We start from the raw sequence: 26,888 nt of genomic DNA, 5'->3' as shown, positions 1-26,888 counted from the left end.
AGGAACTCAAAATAGAACAGTTTGAAGGAAATGCTGGATTGACATATGCTGTTTTCGTACATTTGTTGAACATTATTGAGCATTTCTAGGGCTATAATCAGAGAGTAGGAAAATATCTGGGAGTGTTTATTTGATAGCGTTTACATTACACAGCCTGCAATACAGCCAGAGCAGCATGTTGTGATCTTTCTGATCACTTTCTGATCACTGAAAGTTCACTTTCTTCCTTTCTTTGCCAAGTAACTCGTTAGATGGATTTGTTAAGGCCAAAAATGACCAGTGAATGACCATAAGCTGACATTTCAAAGTCTGTCTAATGAAYAGGAGCCGCTGTAGCAGTGGGAGTCCCCTCAGAGTGACTCAGAGGCTGTGGCAATGTTATTGCAGAAGCTGTAGAGCTGACTGCTGAGCCTGTAGCAATGAACGCTTTTATCTCTCAGAGTCTCCTGTTTGGTCTGCCTGGTGAGTCAGTCGATGTGGTGGCTGTTCATCCACCACACCATAAGGTTTTCAGGCCCCCTTTCTGATGAAATTTCTCCATCTCAAGGAGAGCAACTAGAGACATTTGCTCAAATTTAGCTCAGTTAATCCTGATTTGGCAGATCTGGGCTATCTAGTGACATTTTAACTGCCATGCAGAATTAGAAAGCTGAAGATTTGGATGGCTGGRCTCATCTAGGTGAAAATCAATACTGAGGTCAATGAAACTGAATCAGGACATAATTCATGCAAATCAGTAATAACTCCACTAAAATTATTGGAATTGTTGGCATGTCAAATCTTAAGCAACCTCACTAAGGCCATGAAATATAACTTGCTGTAAAAATAATCTGAGAATATGCTTATGCTACCATGTTCGTACTGACACAGTATTAATCAGGTGTTATTTTGTGCCTTTTGCCTACAAATAAACTCACTGAACTGAACAATCTAAGCTAACTTGGAGAAAGATAGCAAAAAAAGATTAACAAAATCTTAAAGCATTGTACTTGGTGGATTTTGCATGAGTAAAAAACACAATAATKTGAACTGAAGTTTTCTGTTTTTCTAAAATAAACAGAAAGACAAATCTGTTCCTTAAAAGTAAATATTATTAATTAATCTTTTATTCTTTCCAAAAGAGATTAAGTCCCAGTGGCCACCCTTTCTGACCATGCTGAGTTAGTTAATATGGAGTTACTTATTGAGTCTTTGTCAGAATGAGATCAAATTCTTTAATACAGGCAAGAATTTGTGCTGGTTTCTTTAYGTGGCTTAAAAGAATTAGACACTCAACTCCAATTAATTAAATTTTCATTAAAATACGGTTTCTGTCTTTTTCTCTGTTGATACTTTATACCATACCATAGAAACCATCTGTGGGAGAAGATTGTCTTCTGCTGGRTATTGTGGAGATATGATTTGCAAAGACAGTGTGTCTGCCAAGGTATTTGCAATCTAAGTATCATCTCTAATCTAAATATAATCTATTAAAAGATCTGCCATGAATCTTCTGCACAATCATCTTCTCCTTCTATCCATCTCTTTCTTCTGTGATTTTTCACCTTTCTAATCTATGTAAGTTTTAGACTCTGCCACAGGAGTTAMCCTTTATGATATGTCCGTACGTTACTTAGAATAAATGGGTGTTGATCTGAGTGGAGGCCCTTAGAAAGTATCATCACGCAAATAAGAATTTAATCCATAACATGTCTGACCCTGTGGTTATCAATGCTTCTGTGCCCCTAAAGAAAAACTAATAATAAAGAGAAACAGACTGGGTTGTCGTACAAGAGATGTGAATGCTTGAATATCTGCCTGCCCTGTTTCATATTTTTAAGACTTAAAGGTTTGTGGTTTTTTTCTCCTGCCTATGTTAAATGAAAACATCTTTACTTGATATTCATCATTTCACAATGGCCATTTCATCACCTAGACAACATGAATAAAAGTTATTATTCTTAGTCATTAGTCACTCAGTCAGGGAAAAGAGAAAAATTGAACGTTTAAGAACATTTTACTTTTCTGTCATTTTAGAGTAAATGACACTCCTAAATGATGGCCAGTCAAACCCACAGAATCTATTAGTAACTTGATAATAAGTGTGAAGGGATGCTGGGACCCAAAGGAGTCTTAAAGTGGCGTTTATCAGGCATGTCACATCATTGGTACTAGTAATAAAAGCATTTTTGTTTTATGCTGTAGTGTCTGTAGAGAATAGTATTTTTTGTGCTATAGCCAAAAGTGATATTGCTACATTCATCACACTGTTTGATATGAAATAGCCAAAAAGCACTGGAAATTGGCTGTCATTCTTTGTTTCCTCCTTTTTTTTTTCTAATCAAGGAGCGTACTATGGTGGTGGGAAAAGTTTTCCTAGTCTTCAAATTAAGGCATACAGGTTCAAAACCATTGTAACGAACGTTTTCTCCATCAGAAATCTAAACTTTTGTTTTCTACACTGTCTTCTTTATACTTTATTGTTCTTTCAAGATGAGTATTTATAATTCATTCATTTTGTTTTCATTTTGCTTCTCCTCCTGAAAATAATGTTCGGTGTTGTTGGTCTAGTATTACCGTCTTTCTTGACAAAAATCTTCTTTGGTTTTAGCGAAAATTCTGTGTTTGAGGACTATGAGATGGTGACTTTGGTTGTTAGTTTCTGAGTGTTAAAAATTGGGATAGAATCGGTTGCCTATGAAAGTGAGAAATTTTAATTTTTCCCCTCTCTATTTAATCTTTTAGCTAAATAATTTAAATGAGAACAGATTATGACGTGTAACTACAAAGGTCTCTGTGCTATGGTGCTATTTTGGAGATGGCAGTTTTCCCTGTTGGCATAGCTGCTGATAATATAAACTAAGCCTGGAGCGACTTTGGGGGGGATTTTCTTGAAATATGTGATTTTTTTCAGGCCTGCAAGACACAGTGAGACCAAGCTCAACTTCCTAGTGTAGTCTAGGCCTGTGGCACTGTGGGAAACCTCTGCTGGAGTAACTACTTGGAGACTTTGTATTGTACATGGACTCAGTCTGCGTAATAGACTCTGTTCTTCCTAAAATATCAGAAGTACTAGTAGTAATAATAAAATCCCAGAGTGCAAAAAATAAATAGAGGAGTCTTTCTTCTTTTCAGCTGTCTTCTCAAGCCTTGTTAGGAAAAAGATCCATCAGTTACTTCTGATTGATGGGTCAGTCAGTAGTGGCCTTGTGCTCTGTGTCCACTGTACAGCTGCAGCATGTTTGCATGAAAAAGCTTTTGTAATTTACTATGGAAATTTAGGGCTAGGATAAGCAAATGCATCACAGGAACTTACTTAATAGAGAGGAAACAGGGCACATTCATCACACTGAATTCTTTCCCACTGACATTCATCATTTGCATGTAAAAATGTCATCTGATTTTTCTCCCTCATAAACCCAATGTGATGTTTTTCTTTCTTCTTGTTGCTGTTATTTTGGTTTGGATTTAAATCTGTCACTCCTAAAAACTGCTTTTTAAGTCAAGTCCCACTTCAGTGTAGGGGTAGAAATGTATAGGGTTTTGAAGGACAAGAGAAGTTAAAAGTACTCTTCGTTGAGTGTGCCTGTGCAGCAAGACGGATCTTAGAATTACTGGAGCCTGTTCTGAATGGTGGAGTGTGCTCTTTGAAGCTAAATTCTGCCCTGACCATTTTTTCAGACTACAGAAGTTGTCAGCTTGACTGACTCTGGTAAGATGTGGCATGTGTTATTAACACTCTTCAGTAAACCAACCCACTCTTTGTCTGAAACACGTAAGTCAGGCAAGACAGTTCGAACAGCTAGGGCAACCTTTACACTTCTTAGGAGCATGATGATGTCAATATTGTGAACAGCCCTCTGCTCCTCCTTCAAATTAATCTTATTCTCTCTTTATAATATGCAGACATATCRGCTGACTCCGTGGGATGTTCACTGCAGTAAGAATATGATGCTATGACAACTTAATTCATTTTTTTAAAAGTTCATGCAACCAGTCAATAAAAAGAAATATCACACAGAAATGTAAAAAAAAAATCCCATGAAGCAAGAAATACTATGCCATTAGAATAAAAGGATGTATTTAAATTGAGTGAACAGCTTATTCTTTTCTTTTCTTCACTTACCTAATTAATGCTGGTTCTATGGACAGCAATTAAGGACCTGCAGATGAGGCAAACTGTCACTTCGAGGTCAAAGATATTACTCAAAGAGTATGGTGCTAAGGAATGTCCCTAAACAAATAAAACTCATTTGTAAATGGCACTAATTTAATCAACTGTAGAACGCTCTGCATGAACCTGTTCAGTCTGCCAGAAGATAGGCCATACCTTAAACCACTGGTTGAAATACTCAACACTTGCAGCAACTTGAAGACCGTGCTAAGGAATGAATGACACGTATAGCTTTCTTTCTGAATGCGTTTAAGAGCAGACCCTTGGGTCACCCTGCAGTCTTTCCCTGCTAGCCTTTCTGTCTGGAGCTGTTCGCAGTAGAAATCAGTTTGTGTGGCATTTAGGGTGACTCCTGTGGGTTGTGGGTACTGTTTTCTGCCAGCGGCTGTTTTCCCTAGTGTTCCCTATCGCTTATTCTTACAGCATTTACTAATTTATTTCTGAAGAGATAATACACACTAGCAGGTAGTTCTGCCATAGTCATGTCTCAGCAATTGTCTTTGGTCACCAGCAATGAGAAGAAAGATGCTGGCTGGAGAAAATGCTCTGATTAGTTCCTGTATATCAGAACACTTCTCCGCTGAAATAAGTCTTGTGTCTTCACAGAGCTAATGTCATTGTGCTGAAATGCTGGCTTTTTTGAGGAAATAAATTGCAATATGTTTTAAGGGAAAAAACAAAATAATTTCACTATGAAAAAAAAAAAAACCATCCTGCAATGGACTGAGAAGAGAAGGTTCATTTTTGTATCTGAAAACTTCAAAATCAAATATGCTTGTATTTATGTATTTGTATTATTATATATTTATAGCTCTTTTTTTTTTTATCCTCTGTGCTTCATGGATAATTTCAGACTGCATTTCTTAGCGTATTTGCAAAAATTCTTTTGTCTTATCAGTCCTCAGTTTCTTACATTCTGTTTTCAAATGTCACTCCCTCTTTTACTGGATTTGAACTCAGCAAAATGACCCACTTTTGCTTTTGTTAGTATTTGCATGCAAAGCTAGAGATGTTTGCAAAGAATCCAGGAATTTATTCTAAAAGAAAATGCTGCTACTATTGCCAGCAAAGACAGCTTTTCTATGTGAGCACAGTGAAATTTCACCAGGAGCAAGGCACAGATGTGTTTCAGTGAGAGCTTGCCATTTGTTAGTGGAAAAACTTTGCAGACTCTAAAATATCACTTCTTTCAAGAGCATCTGCCTCATTCTCCACTGTATGTTCTGTTGGGCAAGGTAGATATGGGGATCTATCTACACTCTCTTCCAACAGGAGAGCAGAATAGCGAGATTTTCCTTCACAGCTATTTCTTGGCCCACATTTATCACTTTGCTCCAGTTCTGCATCGCCCAGCTCTGCATAAGAATGGCCATAGTGAATCAAACTAAAGGTCCGTCTAGGCCAATACGCTCTCTTGACGGTTGTCCAAAACTGATGCCTGGAGTAAAAGAAGGAGTAAAAGAAAGGCATGTGTGAATCTTCTTTCTAGAATYTTTCCATACTCCCTCCGTTCTTAGTATAGGGACTAAGTTTTTAGTAAACCTGAATGGATTTTTATTCCACAAACTTTCCAGTGTTCCCTTGGACTACTGTAAGCTTCTAGTACCCACAGCACCCTTTGACAAGAGGTTTTACAGATCACATGCCTGTTGCATGAAGTACCACTTCGCTTTGTTCTAAGCCTGCTTCAGAATTTGTATTTCCTCTTCTCTCTAATTTAAAAAACAGTTTAAAGCATTTCTGTGACCTCTTTCCATCTCCCCACTTCTGAGTGCTCTCCTTTGCTCTTGCTCTCTTCTTCTCAACTCCAGCCTTCTCAGAGTATCCTAGATGGAATCAGGACCAATATCCTGCAAACATATGATCCTCAAAAGTATCTCTTGTTTATGTGATTCTCCCCCTTTAATTCTAAAGGGGCATAGGTTTTTAAATAAGGAATGTGAAGCTTATGTGTTTCAGGGTTGTTATTTCAACTGAGTATGACAAATAAAATCAACTTGTTCCATGCCAGGTTTTCTCTGCTACTGAATATCTAGTAATTTATTTTGTATCATCCATGCAAAGACTATCCCAAGGCATTTCAGAAAAATTCATTGGAATGACTCAGCAGTAATAAAATAGTCTATGCTCAGATGTAAAGTTAAAACATTTCAGCTTTAACTAAAATCTTGGAAGAGAGTTCTAGCTTAATACCCGAAATAGAGGACAAGTAGGTTATATCCAGTTACTAAAGTCTGATGTTTTTCCAGCTGACTCCAATAGTGTTTGACTTTGCGTTGAACATACACAATATTTTGTGAGACTTACAAACCCTTCTGGTGTGTATTCTGGTTGTATAACAATAAACTTATCTGAGATTTAGATATTATTTAGAGTAAAAGTCTGAAAATTTCTGCATCATATTCTTGCAGCATGAAAAGAATCAAGTTTAAATAGCTATTAATAGCTGTGATTAGATAGATGTTCACAACAAGTAGTTATAAAGATATTACATATAGAAAGAAACCTGTGAACCCTAAAACAAGACTGACTGCATGACCAAGAGTGTATTGTATATTGAACCATACCTAGAAAAACATTWTTCAGATGATTAAGTGAATGTAGATCTTATGGTAGAAAATTAGCTATTTTATCCTGAGAAACATAAGTACCTGRAGAACATTATCTGCCTTGAAGTGTGGTCCACAGATGCACACACGGCAAACAAAGTTAGAGAGAGCTGGAACTGTCTGGTTACCATCCAGTTAACCATTCTGACAGCATCAGCAGGGCCACCTCTAGGCCCTGCAGGGCTGCAATAGCAGCTCTAACTTGTGCAGGCACCCACTTTCCCCGGAACWGATCATGCTGTGATCTTGCTACATACGTGCTTGTGTCTTGCTACCTAAGTAAGTATAGTCCTTTTGGAATCAAAAGGAAATGTTCTGATATTTGGCCTAATATTTTGTTATTTATGTTTAGTTAGTCTGGTTGTCCGCCCTTCAGAACGGGTTGTAAAGTTCAGATATGACAATCCTATTTCATCCAGACAAATAGAGACTCCTTGGATCTAGATAGATATCTGAATTTTTAATTTTTTCATTCTTGCGAAACTGTATGTAATAACCCATGCCCTAAACAGTTTGGTTAACACAAAGAGTTAACAAAAAYGTAGAGAGTTGGAAGAGGGGTAGAATGGGTATCTCTTGTCTCCTTGATTCATTACTAGGTGTTGATAAGTGCAAGACAGAAGAAATTTCCTAAATAAATGAGAATGAAGAATATYGTTTACAGTTCATCAATTTATACTGATCTCATGTTGCTGTAGTTATTTTCCAGCTCTTGCRAAGAGTAGATAATTCATTTGGTAGAGAGTAGAGGCAGATGCATGGTCTTTTTCTAAAGTTGTAAGTGTTAAAATGTCACTCATCTTTAAAAAGGAAACTCAAATGATTTTTTTTGCACATTCACCAGTTTGCTACAGTTTTGTATCATTTGTGAAACCTAAGTGATGGCATTTCTGGGACAATGTTATATCTAAGAAATTCAGCATCTCCATCTTTTAGAACAGGCATATCCAGTGGTGACATTGACAGTGATACATTAAACAGCAGCAGTAAAGAAGGCATCATATTTCCTAGTCTGACTTTGAGCGATTCTGCTTTGAGAGGTGCCTAGATTTCTTCAGGTGTTTCTATAGCATCTTTGTGTTTCTGTATATAGCCTGTGTGTATGTAGTTTCAAATCAAAGCTGATGAAGGTGGGAGGAATACAGAGAGACAGCAGAGTAATGTTTGCAGGAGAAGAGCTGAAAAAAGGGAGAATTTCACTTATCTGGACACCTGGGTTGCAGTCGAAAGCAGTATTTGATGGAAGATCCATGCAAATGTCAGGCAAAACAGCAATGCATTCTGACAGCTATCAGAGATCTAAAGGTACAGAAAGATGACTCTGAAAAGTAAAGTGGAGTTCTACAGCAGCAGCATCTTCGGTGTTTTCTGTAGAGGAGATGTGGCAGGTAAGCCAGAGGAGTGGAAATTAGATGCTTTGGTGCAGCATTTGTGAAAATCTACCTTGAACTGGAGAGCAGAGAGSGGGAATTCTAAAGCAGATGTTTTGCAGAACTATCAACCAGATATTTGAACACTGCACAGCAAAAAAAAATCTACAATTTCTGGTGAATTCATTGCTCCTCCATAATACTCAAAGTTTGAATAAGCAAGTGGCCAATTGTAGCTCACAGGAGCARTGAAGAAATGAAAGATGAAGTATGGCAGGTTGGGGTGCTAGGACTGAATACAGAAAGAGTGGACATTATGTGAGCTGAATTTGAAAAGAGCCCAGGCATCTGACATGCAAAGGAAGTGTGTCACCTCCTGATCTCTCTGCGCAGAGGAACTTACACTGTCAAAATCATCTGGTACTGCAAAATATGTGCCCTATTCCTGCAGAATGGCTTGAAGAGGTACAGTGTCATGACCTCTCTGCTTGCAAAGACAGATAGAGATATAGTAGCTCAAATAACCACAGTTTCCACTGCTACAGTCATTCTTGCATCAAAAATAAAGTGAGACCCACACTTATCTTTCTGGATAACAGCTAGTTGATATTGTAATAGGAAGGCCTCTGTAAATTAACCGTGCTTCAAAGACTTTCTTACCTCTCTGTCTAATCCATCCTCCCAGTGAAGTAGTAGAGTGATGTATAACACACCTAGTCCCTGCAGCTTACAAATGATTGGGGAGCTTGCTTTACTAATTGTAGGAAGAGAGCAGTGTTTCTTTCAGTACTAAGCATGCTTTTTTCAAGAACAGAAAGGGCAGTACAAGCGAAATATCTAAGACGTTAATCTGGAGGAGGATTTTTATCACACATTGACATACTTCAGATGGGATAAGAGAGAAATTCTCAATCTTGCCCACATAGGGAAATACCAGAGCCACAGATATAAGTGAAGAAGCATATATCAAGTTTAGGTGCATTTCCTGGCATTTTATTTTATCTGTGCATAAATTCTGGGTGTTCTGTAGGTACCTGTTTGCATGTASTCATATGATTAACCCTTGGAAAGCGTACCAGCAATTGCAGTCAGAAGRCTGATTATTTAGAGCAGAACTTTGCTTCAGTACCCTGCAGCTAGGGGTGAGTGGGTGATGTGTAACAGTCAAGGAGATAGAGATCAGATTATACCATCAGAATACGTCATTTTGTTTTACATTCTAGGAATTCAGAAATACAGTCTCAATATAAGTGAGTGTTTCTGAAAAACTGACTGTAAATATAGCGCTGCCTTCCATCCCAGTTTTCCATCACTATTCATGCAGAATATCTGGTAACATGAAAGTCTGTTGCTTGATATTCAGGTTTTCTCCCTTTATATTTACTCTTGAGTTTCCTCTCTTTCGGAAAAAATGATGTTAAGTAGAGGTTACTGACTAGTTTCTCTCAGCTGATCCTCCATGTAATTTGCACCAATCTATCCTGCCCCACTGTCTATCTAAATTGTTCCTAACTACATAAAAATCACTCTTAAGTGGTATCTTTTTATAACATGAAATAGGCATGATTGTTATCCAGCCACGTGAAACTCAAATAAGATACCACAGCTTGTGATAACTTTAGACTGTGTCCTGCAAACTGCTGAGCAACTGCAGTTCTATTGGTTCCCAGATTTTGCCTAGGAGGTTTTAAGGTGGGTTATTATGTAGGGATCTCTCCTGTTATTTGTTACAAGTTCAGTATGATGCATCCCATGGAAAGTCTTGATGAAAAGTCACCTAAGAAGGGAGGTGAATATGGCTTGAGAGTTCGGATACTGTTGATGCCGAACTTACTCTARTGAAACAAGGCTTGTATGAGACACATAGCAAATGATAATAGCTTACAGGTCTTATATGGACTTCTCTCAATTTTGTTGTATGTCAAGTTCATGCTCCTTTGACTCTTTCTGCAGATTTTTAAGTGTACAGTTCAAGGGAACTGAATTTCAGCTACTGAATTTTGCATAACTTTCTAATAACTAAAATTGCCCAGGTTCTTTGGAAATCACCCGAGGATCATGAACTACAACAAACCTTTTGAAAATATTGTTATAAGTTCCAGATGCTTTTAGGAATCTTTCCAACAGCCTTCAGTTTGAAGCTTGAAAATGTTCCAAAGCTGGTAAATACATCTAATCCCCTCCAGGCCCAAGACCTACTACAACCTCCCTTGGAGCCTTGAACCATTAGCACGCTGTACTTTTACTGGGTAACTTAGACTTCCCTTTAGCAAATGATCAGAATGTAATCACGTTAGCAGTGAATTTTATATAAAAGCAATCCCCMAAATATGACCAATCACTATGTTTATGAGCCACATCTCTCTGAAACATACCTAACTGAGCAACAAGAATCATGTGGAAGTCAGATAATCCTTGCAATGGTAAAGAGCTCTGTGCTAGAAATTGTTTTAAACCGGTATTGCAAGGCAAAAGCAATGTAGAACAGTAATAAACGAGGCTTTATTTTGTACAGCCTCTATTTTTTCTGGCCATCACCTGATCAGCTGTATATTTTAATCTGATGCTGTAATGATTTAGCTCTGTTTTTTCTTATTCATAGAAGAGTCATAGAATGGTAAGGTTGGAAGGGACCTCTAGAGATCATCTTGTCCAACCCTCAGTGTAGCTCCTGCGGGGATTGAACCCATGACCTTGGCATTAGTAGCACCACACTTTAACCAACTGAGCTAAACCTAACCCCATTGYATTATTGCATTTCAGCCCAGAAGAGTTTATTTCATATACTTCTGCTCCCTAATAATTCCCTATTATGTATTTGTATATMTGTTGATCACTGTTTTGAAGAATTCTTAATCGGAAAGATACTACAATTAATTTATCTGCATGACTCACTCTTGATGGGTTACAGAGCAGAATTGCTGTCTTGTATTACAGGAGATTTTGTATGTTGAATCATTTCCTTCGGGACCTGTACCACAGAGCATTTAAAATCACTACCTGTAACTATATTTGACTGTGGGCCTGTGACTAAATGTGTTTAAGCTCTAACAGCTAAGCAAGTCTACCTGCCCAGCTGAGGGACACATGAGGACAGTAATATCAGCAGATGGCTAAATCCAGCTGGATTTATCTGTTGAGAAAAGCAAACATTTGGTCAGCTTCAGGGCAGTTMAGCTAAACTGCAGCTGCCAACCTGAAGTTTTTTCACTGAATGGGGCAACAGTTGCAGATCTGTATGTGTAYGAGCCCAAAATACAATCTGTAGGAGCTTCAACAGTCATCTGGGGATTAAAATTGGATTGCAAATGCACTTAAAGCTTCCAGCTCTTTGCCTTAACCTATTCGACATATGTTTTTCATCCCAATGGCAGGGACACCTGAACAGCTCCTCCATTCCCAAATCAGAGCATTAAGTGAACCAATCTCTGGTTACCTAATAGACCAAACAAACTTCTGGGTCAGACATTTCTTCACAAGCTGTCCAGTTATCCCCACAGTGATGACAACATCTGCCATCAGGAAGATGGGATGAAAAGCTGTGTCACTGGCCTCTTGGCCAAGCAAAATACAACCCATCCTGCTGTATGGGGCACAGTCCCGCAATTTGCATGGACGCTTGGGGAATTTGGGCATCCATGAAGACATATATCCAAATTTATAATCCATAAAAGATCTTTTTCAGATCATGGTTATAGTCAGTTCCCTTTTAGAGTATTCTACATCTGTGAATCTTCATTACTGAGGAGAATCATGCAGAGATTTTCTTGCTTCAGTGTCTCTTTCCAGCATAGACTTTAGGATACTGAGATGGTCTGGCTTTAGTCTCCTCCACTAAAACAAGAAGCTATTTTAATCTCTCATTATAGGAGGAATCAAAAAATCACTAAATATTAGGGGAGGAAGGGTGAAAACTTAATTCATTTAGCTCAATTTTTAGGGATTTTACCTTTACTTGATTCCAATAACTCATTAAAATTTAGATTATTAGGCTTTCAAACTGTGCACTCTGGCTGGGATTTATGATTTTTTAAATATGAACAAGCTTCAAAGTGCAATGTTAGACTGCATTAAACAGGTTTTTCATCACATAAAAACTGTAATTCTGTGTGTAAAGGAGTATTTATTTTTTCCTTGCATTTTTCTTCAATGTTTGTGGTGACTGTAATGTCACCATCTGTTCAAGAAGAAACGGAATAAGATGCCAGCTCAGATGTGTCAGGGAGACTAAAGCCCAGTAATATTCCAAACTTTCATATTATGATGAATCTGTTTGATTTCATTTAATATATGTCTCTACTGGTTATTGTTTATGGTCAGAATGCCCAACTACAGTAGTTATATGAGAGATATAAACTTTAGACTGACTGGATATACAAGGTGAAATCTTGGCTCCACAGAAGTCAAAAATGATTTTTTTTCATGCTGACTTCAGTGTTTGCAATGTTTCTGAAATCCACTATAAAAAGTACGTGCTTATTATTTGGGGCCTGATTTGTGAACGTTGCCATCGCATACTGGGCTGTGTTCTGTCTCATCCTGCAGTTCAGCTCAGATAATCACTAGCCCTCGATGCTCCGGTGGAAAGTAAGAGTGATGCTTCTATTCTATCCTTGTCTGTCAGAGACAGTCTATTAGAGACTAGATCATAACACATGTAASTTCTCACATTTTGGCACAGGCAATTTTCAAGTCCAAGTTTTGTGAACACACTATTAGTTGTGTGCATTTGTTTTAGCTAGTGATACTTGGGTGGCTGATGACCTCTTTGAAAAATTAACCGCTGCAGAAAAATGTGTTTGTGGTTATCTTTCTGTTATTGAGATATATGTAACAGAAGATACACCTTTTAAGAAGAACACCTTAAAGTATGTAAAGGAAAATYTGCAAAACAACAGAGTAGTGGTTACTAGATCTCAGTCCAGACTACTTGTTTCTGTAAGACTATCTAATGGTAGTGGATGTCCACTTTGGAAACAATCAAGCAAAACCGGAGCCTGTAGGGGAGACCAGATCCAGCTACATTTGAATAGGCTCCTTCTTTTTGGCATTTAGATCCATTAATCTCTATAATCTGCTAGTTTCTAGACTCTTCTACGCATTCAGTGTCCAAAATACATAGGAGCTTTCTGCTGCTGTGAAGAATCATCTCCTCAGACAGCAAGGATTAGGTGAATGCATGCCCTTGCCAAGGCTCTAAAGTTTGCCGCAGTGTTAAATTTCAAATCACAGAAAAGAGTGAAACTGGTAGTGGCAATACTTGCAACAATGAACACTACTGCCTTCTCTATGCGGTGTGCATTTCAGGATGATTTTCAGGACCTCTGGCTTCAGAGCTTTCATGAGATCTTTCACATTCTGCCCCCAGTACAGATTCAAACTGCAGAGTTTGGAATTAAAATATGTTCTCCTGCCATCCTGGAGCTGATGTAGCTACTGCATGTTGAAAAGTAATCGCAGACATCAGAATAGGGTGTGAAGGTCTAACTGAGGATTAGTTCAGTCTCACAGATATTTCAGATGGCTGAAAATCTCACTTAAAAATATTTCTAAAAGTCACACTAAGGACAATTACATAATAGTTCATTTCCATATGCAGAAGGAATCTTCCACAAGATTCATGCAGCAGAAATTATAAGCAATGTCTGTATTAAGTACCTAGTGATGGAGCCAGGGAGAAGGTTAGTGTTTGTTCAGATTGTTCCAAGACTGCTCCCTGCAGTTGTTTTCTGAAGGTCGCCGTTGCTGGATGGAAAGATCTGATCTCCTATAGGAAATTCCATTCTCCTTACATCATCAAATAGAAATTGAAGAGATACAGGAAAAGAAATAGCTTCCCATATCTGACCAAGATAAGCAAAATTCAAAAAGGGTTTAACTCTAACAAAATTGCCAAGCACTGAATAGTATGACAATTCTACCCTCAAGCATGGCTACTGCCACCATATGGACCACCAGCACGTATGACGCAATGTAAGTAATAAATCTGTTTAATTTAACTCTAACATAAACCAGCTGTAAAGTTCCTAAATGCAAGTAAATGCAATGGTATTCCTTCAGGCAACTAAGCTGGTTTATGAGAATGTTATCTGGGTAAGAAACAGATTTATCTTGACAGCAAACTTACGGTATTGAAATAGTTCCTGTTTTTGTGTATAAAACACTCAGCAACTATTCTGTATAAGAAACCTGATGTGTACTCTAGGATCAGATATAATTGAAAGAAAGAATTGCTTTAGAAAAAAAATATCATTTCCCTTGTACTCCTCCAAAGCGAGATACAAGTTTACATGATTTTTGGAAGGCTCCTGAGATCTTGCATCATATAAGACTCCATCAGTTCAGCAACTCTTACATAAAACAGTAGCAATGCTAATACAATGCAGTTCTGTTTGACTCTAGATGTTTTAAGTTTAACCTGAAATACAAAGCATAGTAATATACTTCAGTAGTTTCAATTAAACATATCGACGTATCTGGATTTAAGATATCTCTACAAAATGAAAGGAGCAGAAAATAATCCTCAAAATCCCTAGAGCTGCTTTTTTTTTTGTATGTTTTAACTAAGAGCTTAAGCAGTAGAAGGAATTGGGTTTAGAGATATAGAATAGAAACCAAAACACAGTGAAATCTCGTGCAATGGACAGGATCAGGTGATGCAYGCAACCCCATCAAAACTCTTTTTTATACCGAGTGAAGCAGAAGCCTCTGTCTGGGCACATGAGCTGAGGTGTATGAAGAAATGAGCAAATACTTCTCAAGCAGTTTAGTTGTTTCATAGCCCGTTGAGTTTCTGGTCCTTTTGTTCACTTTAGAGTAGGATACCTACAGCTAGGCTCAGGTAAAGTGATGAGTGCTTACAAATTATAGAGTCATTATAGAGAAGGCAAGATTTTAAAACAATTTTGTGTCTCCTGTCATACTGTTAGACATGTCTCTGTTAATGATTAGTACCTAAAATCAGAAGAGCTAAATAAAAAAATACAATGCTGTAAACCGGTTTTTCCCTGGTATAAAGGGGGGAATGCATGTTTTGACCCCGGTGAGCTGACTGGCGTATGTCTGGAAGCATGAGATTTAATTAAACAGATGGTAGCATACATTACTGCTTTAGAAATGTGATTAATCATTATAAATGTTCTAGGTCCTTTAAAAGAATGACTAGAGCATCTGGCTATCCATGCTGAAACAGTGTACACACACCTGACAGGAATCCATCTCCATAATGCAGATGATACTTGTGTTTATGTTAATTACTTTGCATCTTTATGCTTCAGTTGAATGGACAACTGCTGGCACATTCTTTTAAATAAGGCAGATCCGTTTTGAAGTTAGATTACATTTTGTTTCCATTTAATGTTGAATTTTAGCATCAACAAGAAGTATGAAGCAATAGGAAAAAATCTAACTGTGGCATACCAATTTTCAGAATGTCTGGAGATGAAATTTGATACAGGCTTTTAGACTAGGAACATGCATGAAGTACCTTTGTTTGCTGTCCTGGTATTATTCTTCAGATTAACTGGGAACCCCAGCACTGTAGATCTGTGGTAAGTYCCCTAACATTAATCCTAATGTGTTCCAGCTGACGTGTTCACCAACYCATTTCAGAATAGTTTTCATGTGTTACTTGTACATGATCCAACTTTATTCACAGATAATGAACAGAAAAGCCTGCCTGAAACTCTTACTGTTATTACATGTTATCCTAACACTCATGACTACAGGCCAGGTTTCTTAGAAGTATTGAAGCACATAGCTCTTACAGAGAAGCTTGGCAAGTGCCTAGCAGCTATCATGCATTGCTCTTAGGGACACAGCATGAACTCAGGARGAGCTTGCTAATGCCAGTCAGCACCTTCTGGTGGGAGGCACCTTTCAGAACCTGTCCTTGGGTGCCTTAGGAACATGGTGATTTATTTGCTYCAAATAGATGTTTATATGCTTTTTTAGTTCTTTATATTTGTCTGCATTCTGTCATTTAGTTCCATCTGCTGTACATGGGAAATTGATTCTTTATTTCAGAACCCCGTTCCGCAAATTGCTGACAGCTTGAGACTTCTAGAGAGTCACRGTGCTTAAAGCTGGACTGGACCCTTCTTGTTGTTAGTCTGCTCCTATCTCTAGTGGAGCCCTTTTAATTTAACTCAGTGACTTGCCACGATTACACATTTTTGGTTGATCTCCAAAGTCTATAGCAGTTATTCAGGTAGAGTTCAGTGACTTTGAGGATATGAGGACTGCAATTCAGCTCTCTGGGAGCTGTCTCTGCTTAGGAAACTTTTAGTCCTACTGAAATAGGAGATTAGATCAACTGGAGGCTAAAGTATAGCCATCAGGTCAGTAGCTGATGTTAAAAAACAAGTAATGTAGATGTAACCGATAACCTAACTATAGAGATTTCTATACACGTCATTTGCTAAAAGTCAATTAAGAGCTAAAGGTACTTGGAAAAAACAGGTTGTTCAATCTGTTTCTCTTGTTCAACAGCCCAATGGATTCATACTCTCTATCATTTTTACATTTGAAAGTCTTACAGAAATAAACTCATATTAGAGGATTACCTTATAGTTTCTGTGCATTTATAGGTACCATTTGTTCATATCTGAAAGCTGGGTGTTACGGTTACCTGAGTCCTTTAGATCTGAACTAATTGCAGAGTATATGCTCTCACTCATGGTGTACACAGTGCACACATTCATGGAGTTCATATGCACATGGGTGCATAATGCTGGCCTGAGCATGGTGACAAGGAAAATCCTGAGTATAGGAAGCCTTTGAGTGGATCTTGCCAACTGTGGACACGAGTGGGGCAGGATAGAAGCAAGAATATGTGTCTTCTTCACAAGTCTGGGAAGCAAGGAAGGCTCTTGTTACTATGAGTGTTATGCTATGCTAAACTTGATTTGTGCTCTAATACATGCAAGGACAACTTTGTCATTATCACAAGTGGGAGAATTTTCTCTATCATTTATCTGAACAAGCAACTGTGGGATGTGCCATGAGCCCATGAGCTTTCTCTGCCTTGGATTTGGCTCGTGAGTCTGCTCCCGGGCTTATGGGACCCCAGACATCCTGAGAGACAGCTGCTCCTTCAGTGGGACTTTTGATTTCCAGGTTTATAAATACTGACCCCAGCACCATGTCTCTTCAGCACGCTCAGAGGTCAGTCAACAAGAGCTCTGTTCTCTTGGCAGTGTAAGCCAAACTTTAGGGCAAAAGATAAGAGCATGGTAGAAGCCTCTATGCTGAGATTGCTCTTATCTAATTTTTTAGGTGCCCTGTGGGTGTTTCTGTGATGTGCTGATGGTCCAACATTAAAATGTCACCTCTTTTATTCATTCCTACGAAGAATACTTCATAGGTATTGTGGGCATGAAGTGAATTTGAACAGACGTGTACATCTTTGTGTGCCTTTACCAAGCCTCTTGGATTATTTTCTGTGAGAAGTAGCCTATTGGCATATGTACAAGACATCCTTTCTCAGCTGACTTTTGCTCTTAAAAATACCTTGATCTGATAAAAATTAATAAAATAATTAATTAATGAGGTACATAGCCTCATTCCCCATAGCTGACTATTGTATTAACTAGTATCCTGCTACTATTGCCTTGCACTGTGCATCCATTAATTATTATGGATCAATTATTCAATTCTTTTTAAGAATTCAGGTGATTCCTGGACTACTGAGTTGTGAAATTAAAGCAATGCCACAGTGAACAGGGAGAGAACATGCATTTACTTTGCACCATCTCCTACGATGCTGATATTCCTAGGATAGAAGCATCTTTTTCAGTCAATAATTAAGTCTATCTATATGGATATCCATTTCCCCCACAAAACTTCTAACTCTTATAGCATAACTCTATCAAAAATTTATTTCTGAATAACAATCATTCAACATATTTTTAATGACACGATAAAAGTTTGTGAGAAAAATGCCTGTTATCACTGTAGTGATATTATCATTATGTGCTCTGTGTTTTTCCTAAGTGAAGCACAGCACAATTATGAAGAAACAACTACTGCTTTACAAAATGAATCTTGTAGTTCAGTAAAGTTTAGTCACTGAGGATCAGTTCAACAAGTAAAGTTTTAGTTTACTATCTATTTCACATAGTGGATAAAACATCAAATCAAAATGAAAAAGGTGACTTCTCCTCAGCCATGGGGAACAGGAGGAATTGCACTCTCCAACRGTGTTCATTTTGCAATTAGATTTTTGCTTATGTTCTCACATAGCTTACTGTAATATCTGGCTAASTCAGTACCTCTCCCTACCTTAGACGAGTAAAATTTCTGCTGACAAATCCTTTGTTAGTAAAAAATGGTTTTTTTGCTGTTGAAAAATATGTTCTGCAGTGTAAGAGCCTGAATAAAATCTAAACCAAATATTTACAGGAAATCAAAATATGCCAACAAAGATAATGGTCTGTTTTCCATTGCTTTACCATTTGTTCAGTCAGCTACATCAATCACATTAAGCAATTAGGCAAACTGCAGTGAAAAGATAATATTTTGTGGCATTTTTAATGGGGAAAAGGGGAAATTAGCCTTTTTTRTTATTATTTTAATTAGTACCTTTCCAAAATGGTGGATATTTGAAAAYAGACTATTGTCTAMAAAGCCMAGCCTCCCTGGTCTTCTTATAAATTATCTTTAAAAGTGCATTGCTAGGTCATGTTTGGTCATTTATGGGAAAGGTCCACATGTATGTCTCCATCAGCACTGAAACTGGTGGCTCCCCTGCCGGACCACGTCTTCTGGCCGGAGGGCTCGAGCTGCGCAGCAGCTGCAGAGGCTGCTGGCCGACCTCGGCCCTGGCTGTAGGGGAATGCGACCTGCCGGGGGGCGGGTATTTTAGGGCTGCTCCAAGAGCAGCACTTCGCAGTGGCGGCAGTCTTCTCCTGCTTTTGAAGTTCCTCTTCCTTCCTCTGCCACCTTTGGATCCTCAAAGACTTGAGTAGCATCCTGTGAGTTTCCATCACAGAGAGGTTTGATGTGGCTCCTGTAGGAGAGGTTATGCTGGCTTTTGGAAAACTTGCTGCTTTGACTGCAGTTCTTAAATCCTGTGATATGCACTGTSTCTGGCTGGAACAGTTTCCCTGCTCTTCTTTTGAAAAACAGGTTGAAGCTGTCCTTTTTGATTCTATCAAATAAGGCTCTTTTAACTTGTTGCATTTGCCCTGAGCCTGTGACGCTTAAAAATGTAGTATATAATAGACTGCAGACTCTGATGCCACTGAGGTGAATGCAGGTAAAACCATGCTCCTAAAAGTAGCTGCATTTTAGCCTAGGGTGGCACTGTCTGTGCTACTGAGAATCAGCCTGCTGGCTACTTGCTGTGGCCGCAGTACGGTCAGTTCAAACCAGTCTGTGCCAAGTTGCCTTCAAAGTCGTATTACAAAATGCTATTTTTGTACTGTGTAGCAAAGGGTCATTCACATCATCCCCCTGAGGCAGCCCTGGGCATCTCAAAGATGTAATTCAGAGCCCCAAAAGTTGGAAGCCCAACTTTCCTGTATAGCCAGGCGAAAAAAAGTTAGCAGCTTTGGTTTCATTCAAGACACCTAACTTAGATCTCTGAAGCTAAGCAGATTAAAAATCTCTTAATTCTCTAAATCTTCTAGAAACACACATTCAAAGTTCAGCTCTTGCCACATCTTCCAGCCTTCAAAGCGGCTTTTAGTGGTAAATCTCTGAAGAACAGTTTAAACTTATCATCTGGAAGGGCAGGTCACTACTCCTTTTTTTAAAAAAAAACAAAAAGAAATCTTTTCTACTGGGTTACTGGAATTCTGACTTGATTAAAGCAGAGCAGTGGCCTGCAAGAAATGTTTTATTTACAAATAAAAGTGATTTCCTTTTTTTTTCCAGAGGAGAGATCAAGATCTCCTGTGGTGAGGGAAGCTTGCCCTCTCTCTCGTGGACTATTAAGATATGAAGTGTATCAAATCAAAGCCCAAAGTGTTTCTTTTTCTCTTTTTAGGTATTAACATTTTAGATGATGAGAACATTTGCCTCTCTGGATAATCATATACTGCTGGATTTTAAATTATRTAAGTAGACTGTGAAATTTTGTGTGTTTTGGTTGAGTGTAATACTTTCTGAAACTCTTAGTGAGTGAAAAGCAATGATCTGTACCAGGAATTCAGAGCAACTGCAAACCTGTGTTTCAGCCTGGTGGGGTTTTTGTTGTTGTTGTTGTTRTTTTGTTTTGTTTTTTGGTATTCGTGGTTTAACAAAGAGTTACAAAGGGGACTTTTTTAATGCAAAATCTTTAGCCTTTAAAAAAGTTACATTGGAACATTAGTTTGTGAATTTAGAAACAAAGGAATGAAACTCACTATCAGCTTCCCTTAGTTTCTTTAGAAAGTCTCCACCTACATATCTCTGCCAATTTCTTCAGAAAAATACTTTCAAGGTGTAATAGCTGCCCAAGAATGGTGACACGGTGCACTGCTCCGGTGGTTACTCATTCATTGACAAACTGCCTGCTTTTGTCACTAGATTTATATGGCCATTCAAAGAGAGAAAATTCAGCACTCATAGACTAGACGAGAATGTTATAATACTCTATTTCTCCATCGAATGGAAATGTTAGCCTCTCTGGACCTTCTACCTTCTGCCCAAGAAATTCTGTGCCTTTGAAGGGCAGATGCGTTTTATGCAAGAGAAGTCTGTAGAAAAAAAACACCTTTTTTTTTTTTTTGGCCTTCTAATGGAATATTTTTGAGGGCTTACTGTATCTCTCCACACTAAGCAGCTCAGCCGCACTCTCACGACTAGACTTGTCCATCGCCACTGAGGGCTGCACGGACTGTCCATGTGTGGAAACCTCTGCAGAGGGTCAGATCTGGCATCAGAGAGGGGGCTAAGCACTCCCTCATTCGTATGGTCTGGCTGGAATGACATATGGACACCTCCAAYCTACCTGTACCAGAAGGCAGAAAGATGCTATGGATGAGGTTGCCCAAAGCCACTGTTCAACCCACAATTCGTCTCTCAGCATCATCGTAGTAGAATCACCTTTGACACAAAGTTGGTTATGTGGGAAATAGAGATTGCAGTCTTAGAAAAGCTACGTCTGTGGACCTGTTTGTCAGTCTGTTTAGTGGAGCTAATAATACCAGCTTTAAAAAGCAGCTAGAGCAGTTTARATGAGTTATCTAGTAGAAAGTATTAATAACAGACTTTTTCTGTCAGTCGAAACAGATGCTTTTCACTGCTATATATTAAATGAGAATTTTCCCCCTTTTTATGATGAGCTGGAATACAATTAGCAACAATGGCAAATGCATTTCCTGAAGGCTTTTTCCTTCCTTCATTCTGACTTTGGAATACATCACTTTGGAGACTGTGTATCATTTACTGAATTGCTTCTGTTTACCTCCTCCAGCCACTACCCGCTTTGTCAGCAGTCTGGGATCTGGGCTCTGACATTTTTCATCCGTATCATCTCGAGGCACACAGTGCTAAGTCCTGCCCAGATGCTCTTGCACGCCTTTCTGTGAAGTGTAATGATCGAGCTGTTCAACTGAGTGATACTCGTAGCAAGAGGGGCAGGTCTTAAGAAAGAAGATCAGACAAAAAGTGGGCTTACCTCAGAGACTGAAAACAGTTGGGAAGAACTTGATTTTCATTTAAGAGCACTTCTGCTTTGCTGGCTTTGAAGTGCACTGTATGGCTGTAATAAAAAATGATTATGTTGCACAATATCCTGAATATAGTCACTGAAGCAGGGTGAAATTAAAAAAGGTTTCTTCATATAAGGCATGATGTAATGATTTCTGTCATGTTTACAGGTGTAAATGAAAATAGCAATTCATTACACACCAAAACCAAGCAGATAGTTGAGGCTGAAGGTAGTGCATAAGTAATAAAACCAAAGCCAATATAAGCACCTAGAGGCTGCGTGCATCTTCTACTTTATTTATTAGTTTTGATCTAGACTAGAATAGACTAGACTAGAAATAACCACCCACCTGCTATGAGCACCCTGCCAATTATTTCAATCTACAAAACCAAAATGCAATACAAACAGCTCACTGCTTCTAGCAAACTGCAGTAACCCACTCAGATATTCCTACCCCTCCTTTTCCATCAATATTTTTTTATTTCTCTCTCTCCTGTTGCCAGGTTCCATAGATGAATATTGCAAGCACTGCTGATAAATGCACTAACTATTCTTTTCTTTTCCTCATTTTCAGTGAGAAGTAAGACGTATTGTCTAAAGTGCAAATGAAAACACATTACAAGGTCTGTTTTTAGATGCAGGCTTCTAAATTATTACACTTTTGTTCCTGGTCCTAGCTTCTCTTAAGAGACAGCTTTTCCTCTTCTCCATGCTTAGCTAGTTTATATAGTATTTTGATCTAACAGCTTCCTCTCTTTGCCCCATTCTACCTTTTGTCTTGCTAAAACTTGAGAGAGTAGCAATATTGCTTTCAGTAGGAGAAAGGCATATGAAAATCTGCCAGTGTTTTTAGCTGTCGTGTCCTTATTTCTTTTAATCTCATTAGAAGATAAAGTCAAGGGTAAATCRTGTATTATTCTAAATGAATTAAGCCCTCCTAACACTAAATTCAACAGGGGTTGCTATTATTCATGTATAGACCAAAAACCAGTTTGGGGAGGGSTTTTTTGTTTGTTTGTTTGGTATTATTTTTTCCCCAGACATGTAAGAGCAATGCTATGTTGCAACCCAGAGATTAACTCGTAGCACCCTGGAAGTCAATGGCAGAACTTCCTAGAGCACCAGAATCTCATTCTGGTCTTTGCAACCAGGAAATAATGGATCTGCCCAGAGAAAATACTGAACTAGGTTTTAACTTTTAGAATATTGACTGATGATCCCAGCAACCAGGTTACCTGAATTTATAAAGTTACTTCCCATCGGCTGAACAGCAGTAACTTGTAACCTTGTAAATGCTTCCAGATCCCTGAAGAAGGGTTTCTTTAACATCACACCTTTCACTTTCATGTGATCTTTTTGCCTAGTTGCTTCCATTTCATATGCTGCCTCACTAGTACTRCTTTCAGAAAAATGATGTGATAGGTATCTGTGGCATGCAGATACCTAGATTTTCAAAGAAATTTAATTACCTGAGTCCTTTTGAAAATCTCAGATCACCCACAGACAATGCCATCTCAATGGATGGATAATTCTGGGTCTCAGTTACCTCCCTGTACATCCAGAATTACATCACAAAGTGACTCCACTGTAGCGAGAGCAGAATTTAGTAAAGAAAGAGGACTGCTAAAAGAATTCAAGAGACTCAGATGCCCATATCCATGATTAATCCTTCCACTCCTGCTAAAAGTGTTAATCATTCATGTCTCATCTGATTTCCCACAACTGGGTGTGAGGCTGTAGACACACATCCCCTTCTGGAGTATCTGAGTTCCTTAAAGAGGTTAAGCCCCCATCCCACACCCATCTGTCTCTTCTCCCTCTTGCTCTCTCTTTAGTTTTGATGAGTCAGATGGTATCCTCCAAGTCTTCCAGATGTCTGTCCAAATCTCACACTTATTAGCAATAGCCACTGAATGCTGGGTCATAAAAAAGGAAATGAGGAATTATTTCACTGAAAGGAAGATAAAAGCTACATTATCCTTTTCCTGATCATGCAAAATAAATGGAAAGAATGACACTCATTTTTTTCAGCATAGAGTCCAAGATGAAAGGTGGAGTTTCCATTGGCTTCATTGGGTTATGGTTTTCTTCAGTTTTCATGTAACAAAAAAACCCATCATGGTGAACATATGCTGCATTTCAGATCTGCTCTGAATTATGCTGCAGGGGAACCCTTCCCTTCTCCCTTAAATGCAAACGAACCCCAGGGATTAGACTCTCTGAATACCTCCCCCTTTCTGTCCCACTCCAGTACATATCTCTTCATCTTTCAACATTTCAAGCTGAAATTTGACATACCTATTTTTGCTGTTTCATTTCAGGAGACAAGTTCCCTTGGTACACAAGAGCTGAAGTCATGGATTTTTCCCATTCAGCCAGAAAGCAAAATATCCCTGGTGTGTTTCTAAATAACCAAGGTGACTGCCAAGGACTGAAAACGGTGGTGATTTCCCCAGAGAAAAACTCCTCCCTCCTCACCTCTACCACGTCTTTAGGTGAATCTTTGCTTCTGGGCAAACCATCTAAGTGACTTTCTGAGTGGCAGCAGACTCTGCCTCTTCCTTTTGCTGCCTCATCAGCCTCTACCGTAGCTTCAGAGGCCTGCCTAGCTGCCCTAGTGATCTCTCAGTCTCTGCATGTGCTTTAGACTCCAAGGGCCCTGCTACCTACCACACTTTCCTGCTCTTCGTGTGCTCTATTCTCTAAAAGCCTCTCTTTCTGGTYGAGTGCAGTTACTCCCTAGAACAAGAGCAATGTTCCCCTACCCAAAACGGCCACCTGACTTCAGCAATCCCTTTTCAAAGGGATTGCGCAGACTGAGAACAAAARATTAAACAAATACTATCCCTCACAGAAAACCTAAAAGCCTTTGCTTAAGCAAAAGGTGCTACATAACCTGCTTATTRTTCATATAATTGATTTTTAAGCATAAAGAAATTTCATACACAGCTTGTCTTATGTATTTTATAAAAAGGCTGAGAAGYGCTTCCACATTTGTAGACTGTTTTCTTTCAATTTTCAGGCAGCAGCAGAGCAGTTGCTCTGGAGTACCTTTGCTTGAATGCAAAACCATATTTGAAATGACATCAAGACTTCCTTTAAATACACTGGCAAATAAAAGAGGATGAAATATGATTTTTTTGGATACAGATTCTAAAGTTCCATAATCAGTGCCCTTTACATATTGTGATCTTATATTCTTGAAATTCCTTTAAGATATATTATCAGGCTTAGAACTGAGTAAAGGTGAGCTTTATTTAATAAGTTCATAATGGTATTTCATAGGTTTGGGCTTGCGATTAATGGATTGAAAATTTATACTTTAAGACTGGAAGTATATGATCATATAAATAGTCTTATTGAAGTTAACGGGGCTGTTTCCTTGAGGGAAAATGCTATTCAGCAGAACACTTAAGTGTGTGCATAGCTCTAAGCATATGTTTAAGTTCAACTGAAGTTAATTCATTTGGTTTTAAGAGGCTTTGACTGTGCTTAGGTTCCCTGAAATATTTATATTGATATATAGGGCAGCTGCTGCTGCAGTAGCCTTGAAATATCATTAATATGTTTAAAAAACAATAGTCTTTCTAATTGCTCATGACCATCAGCTAAGAGAATTACTAGTAGTTGGTGGMTAGATTATGGCCTTAAAAACTCTGTCATCTGATGTGTTTGTTAAACTTACTTATGTATTACACAGATACAACGAAGAGAATTTAACAGCATACCTGTAACTGAAGACTAGTCCCTGTTGCCAAATATTACATATAAACAATAACTAGACAAAAATACATCTTGAAAATGGTAAGAAAATGATTTTCTATTTCTACCTAATTTTTTTCTGTCTGATTTTTCAGAACAAAAATTGTGATTTTTTTTGTGGAAATCATTTTCCTTGGGCTGTTTTGTATGCCTCCCTCCCCTTCATGTCCTGAAATAGTACTTTATGGAAGAATGGAAAAGAAATCCCAATGATCTTCGTAGTGGACAAAGCATAGCATGATAAAGGAGCATCACCCAAACAGTAACCATTGCAACACATCCCCCTTATAGCAAAAATCTGCACTGTGTAAGGGTAGTTTGAAGGCAGAGATTCATTTCTTAAATTTCCGTAACAAATATATCTAATGTGTTAATTAAAAGAAACTGATACAGAAGTAATAGGAGCATTCTACATTATTAAACAAAGATATAGAGATTGAATGTATTTTTTGCTCTATACACATAGGTCAGTGTATATACAAAGGGGATGGTTAAAGTAAGTATTCCAAGTCTAAATCTCAAGGTTCTTAACAAAGCTAATCTATTAAGAAGTGGAAAACAAACACCACACTTAATTCATCTGCTTTTCAAATGTGTTACTTGACACATTTGTGTCACAAATGTGCTATGGGTTACTTGACAGCATAAAGCAGTTGCATGATCCACTGAGCATCATTTCCCTGGTTGGATGAAATTGTCTCAAATTTTTTTGCTCCTCTTAATTGCCAAAACAATTTTTACAAGAAACTTAAAACCCTTAAATATCCACAGCCATCACTCTCTCTAAAACTGAAGGATACTGCTGCTGTCCCAGTGGTGACCATACTCTAGTTATTCATACTTCAAGTTGATCAAAACACTGACCTTTTTCTAGTAAAGAATTTCAGTGACATCCAAGAAGGTCATGATTTACAGTTCCTGTGGATCCATTTATTTAAAGTAACAACAATGATTATAAGAACAGAAGTAATGATGATTGATCAATTTTGTCTCCTTTTTATTGGAGCAAACCTTTTCAGACATCATTTTACARGACTGATATTCATCATGTGTTTGGCAGTAACTAGGTGCATTCGTAAAGCTAGAGGTGGGGACGGAGTGTAAGCATATAACCCAAGAGTCCTGTTTTGCCATTTCCCATTCACACTCTGAACTCTGCTATGTAACACTGGTTGCTGTCATCTTCAGTAATAATTTGCATAAATGGAGTGATAATCAGTCATTTTTAAAGTTTAATCTTCCAGATAAACGCACAACAGTAGCAGATCCAGATCCCCATGTTTTATATTGGACACAAAACTGTGGRCTTTGGAAGCAAGACAGATCTGTCTCTTTTTTAAAACCATATAGCTGATAGA

The 26,888-nt window shown here is 38.2% G+C and overlaps 1 protein-coding gene across 1 annotated transcript in view; it reads right to left on the bottom strand.

Annotated features, from left to right (window-relative positions):
- Positions 1–26,888, bottom strand: part of SUCLG2 (succinate-CoA ligase GDP-forming subunit beta) — a 220,509-nt gene that overhangs the window by 183,584 nt on the left and 10,037 nt on the right. The window contains exon 2 of the mRNA XM_085300009.1: positions 5,338–5,591. Coding sequence (XP_085156135.1) covers positions 5,338–5,591 — 254 coding nt within the window. The remainder of the gene's footprint in view (positions 1–5,337; positions 5,592–26,888) is intronic.

Source organism: Rhea americana, unplaced genomic scaffold, assembly GCF_003343005.1.
Source record: "Rhea americana isolate MKP2758 unplaced genomic scaffold, rheAme1 scaffold_16, whole genome shotgun sequence".
Classification (NCBI taxonomy): domain Eukaryota; kingdom Metazoa; phylum Chordata; class Aves; order Rheiformes; family Rheidae; genus Rhea; species Rhea americana.
Note: the sequence above shows the minus strand (reverse complement) of the source record. Positions and strands in the feature narration are given on the sequence as shown.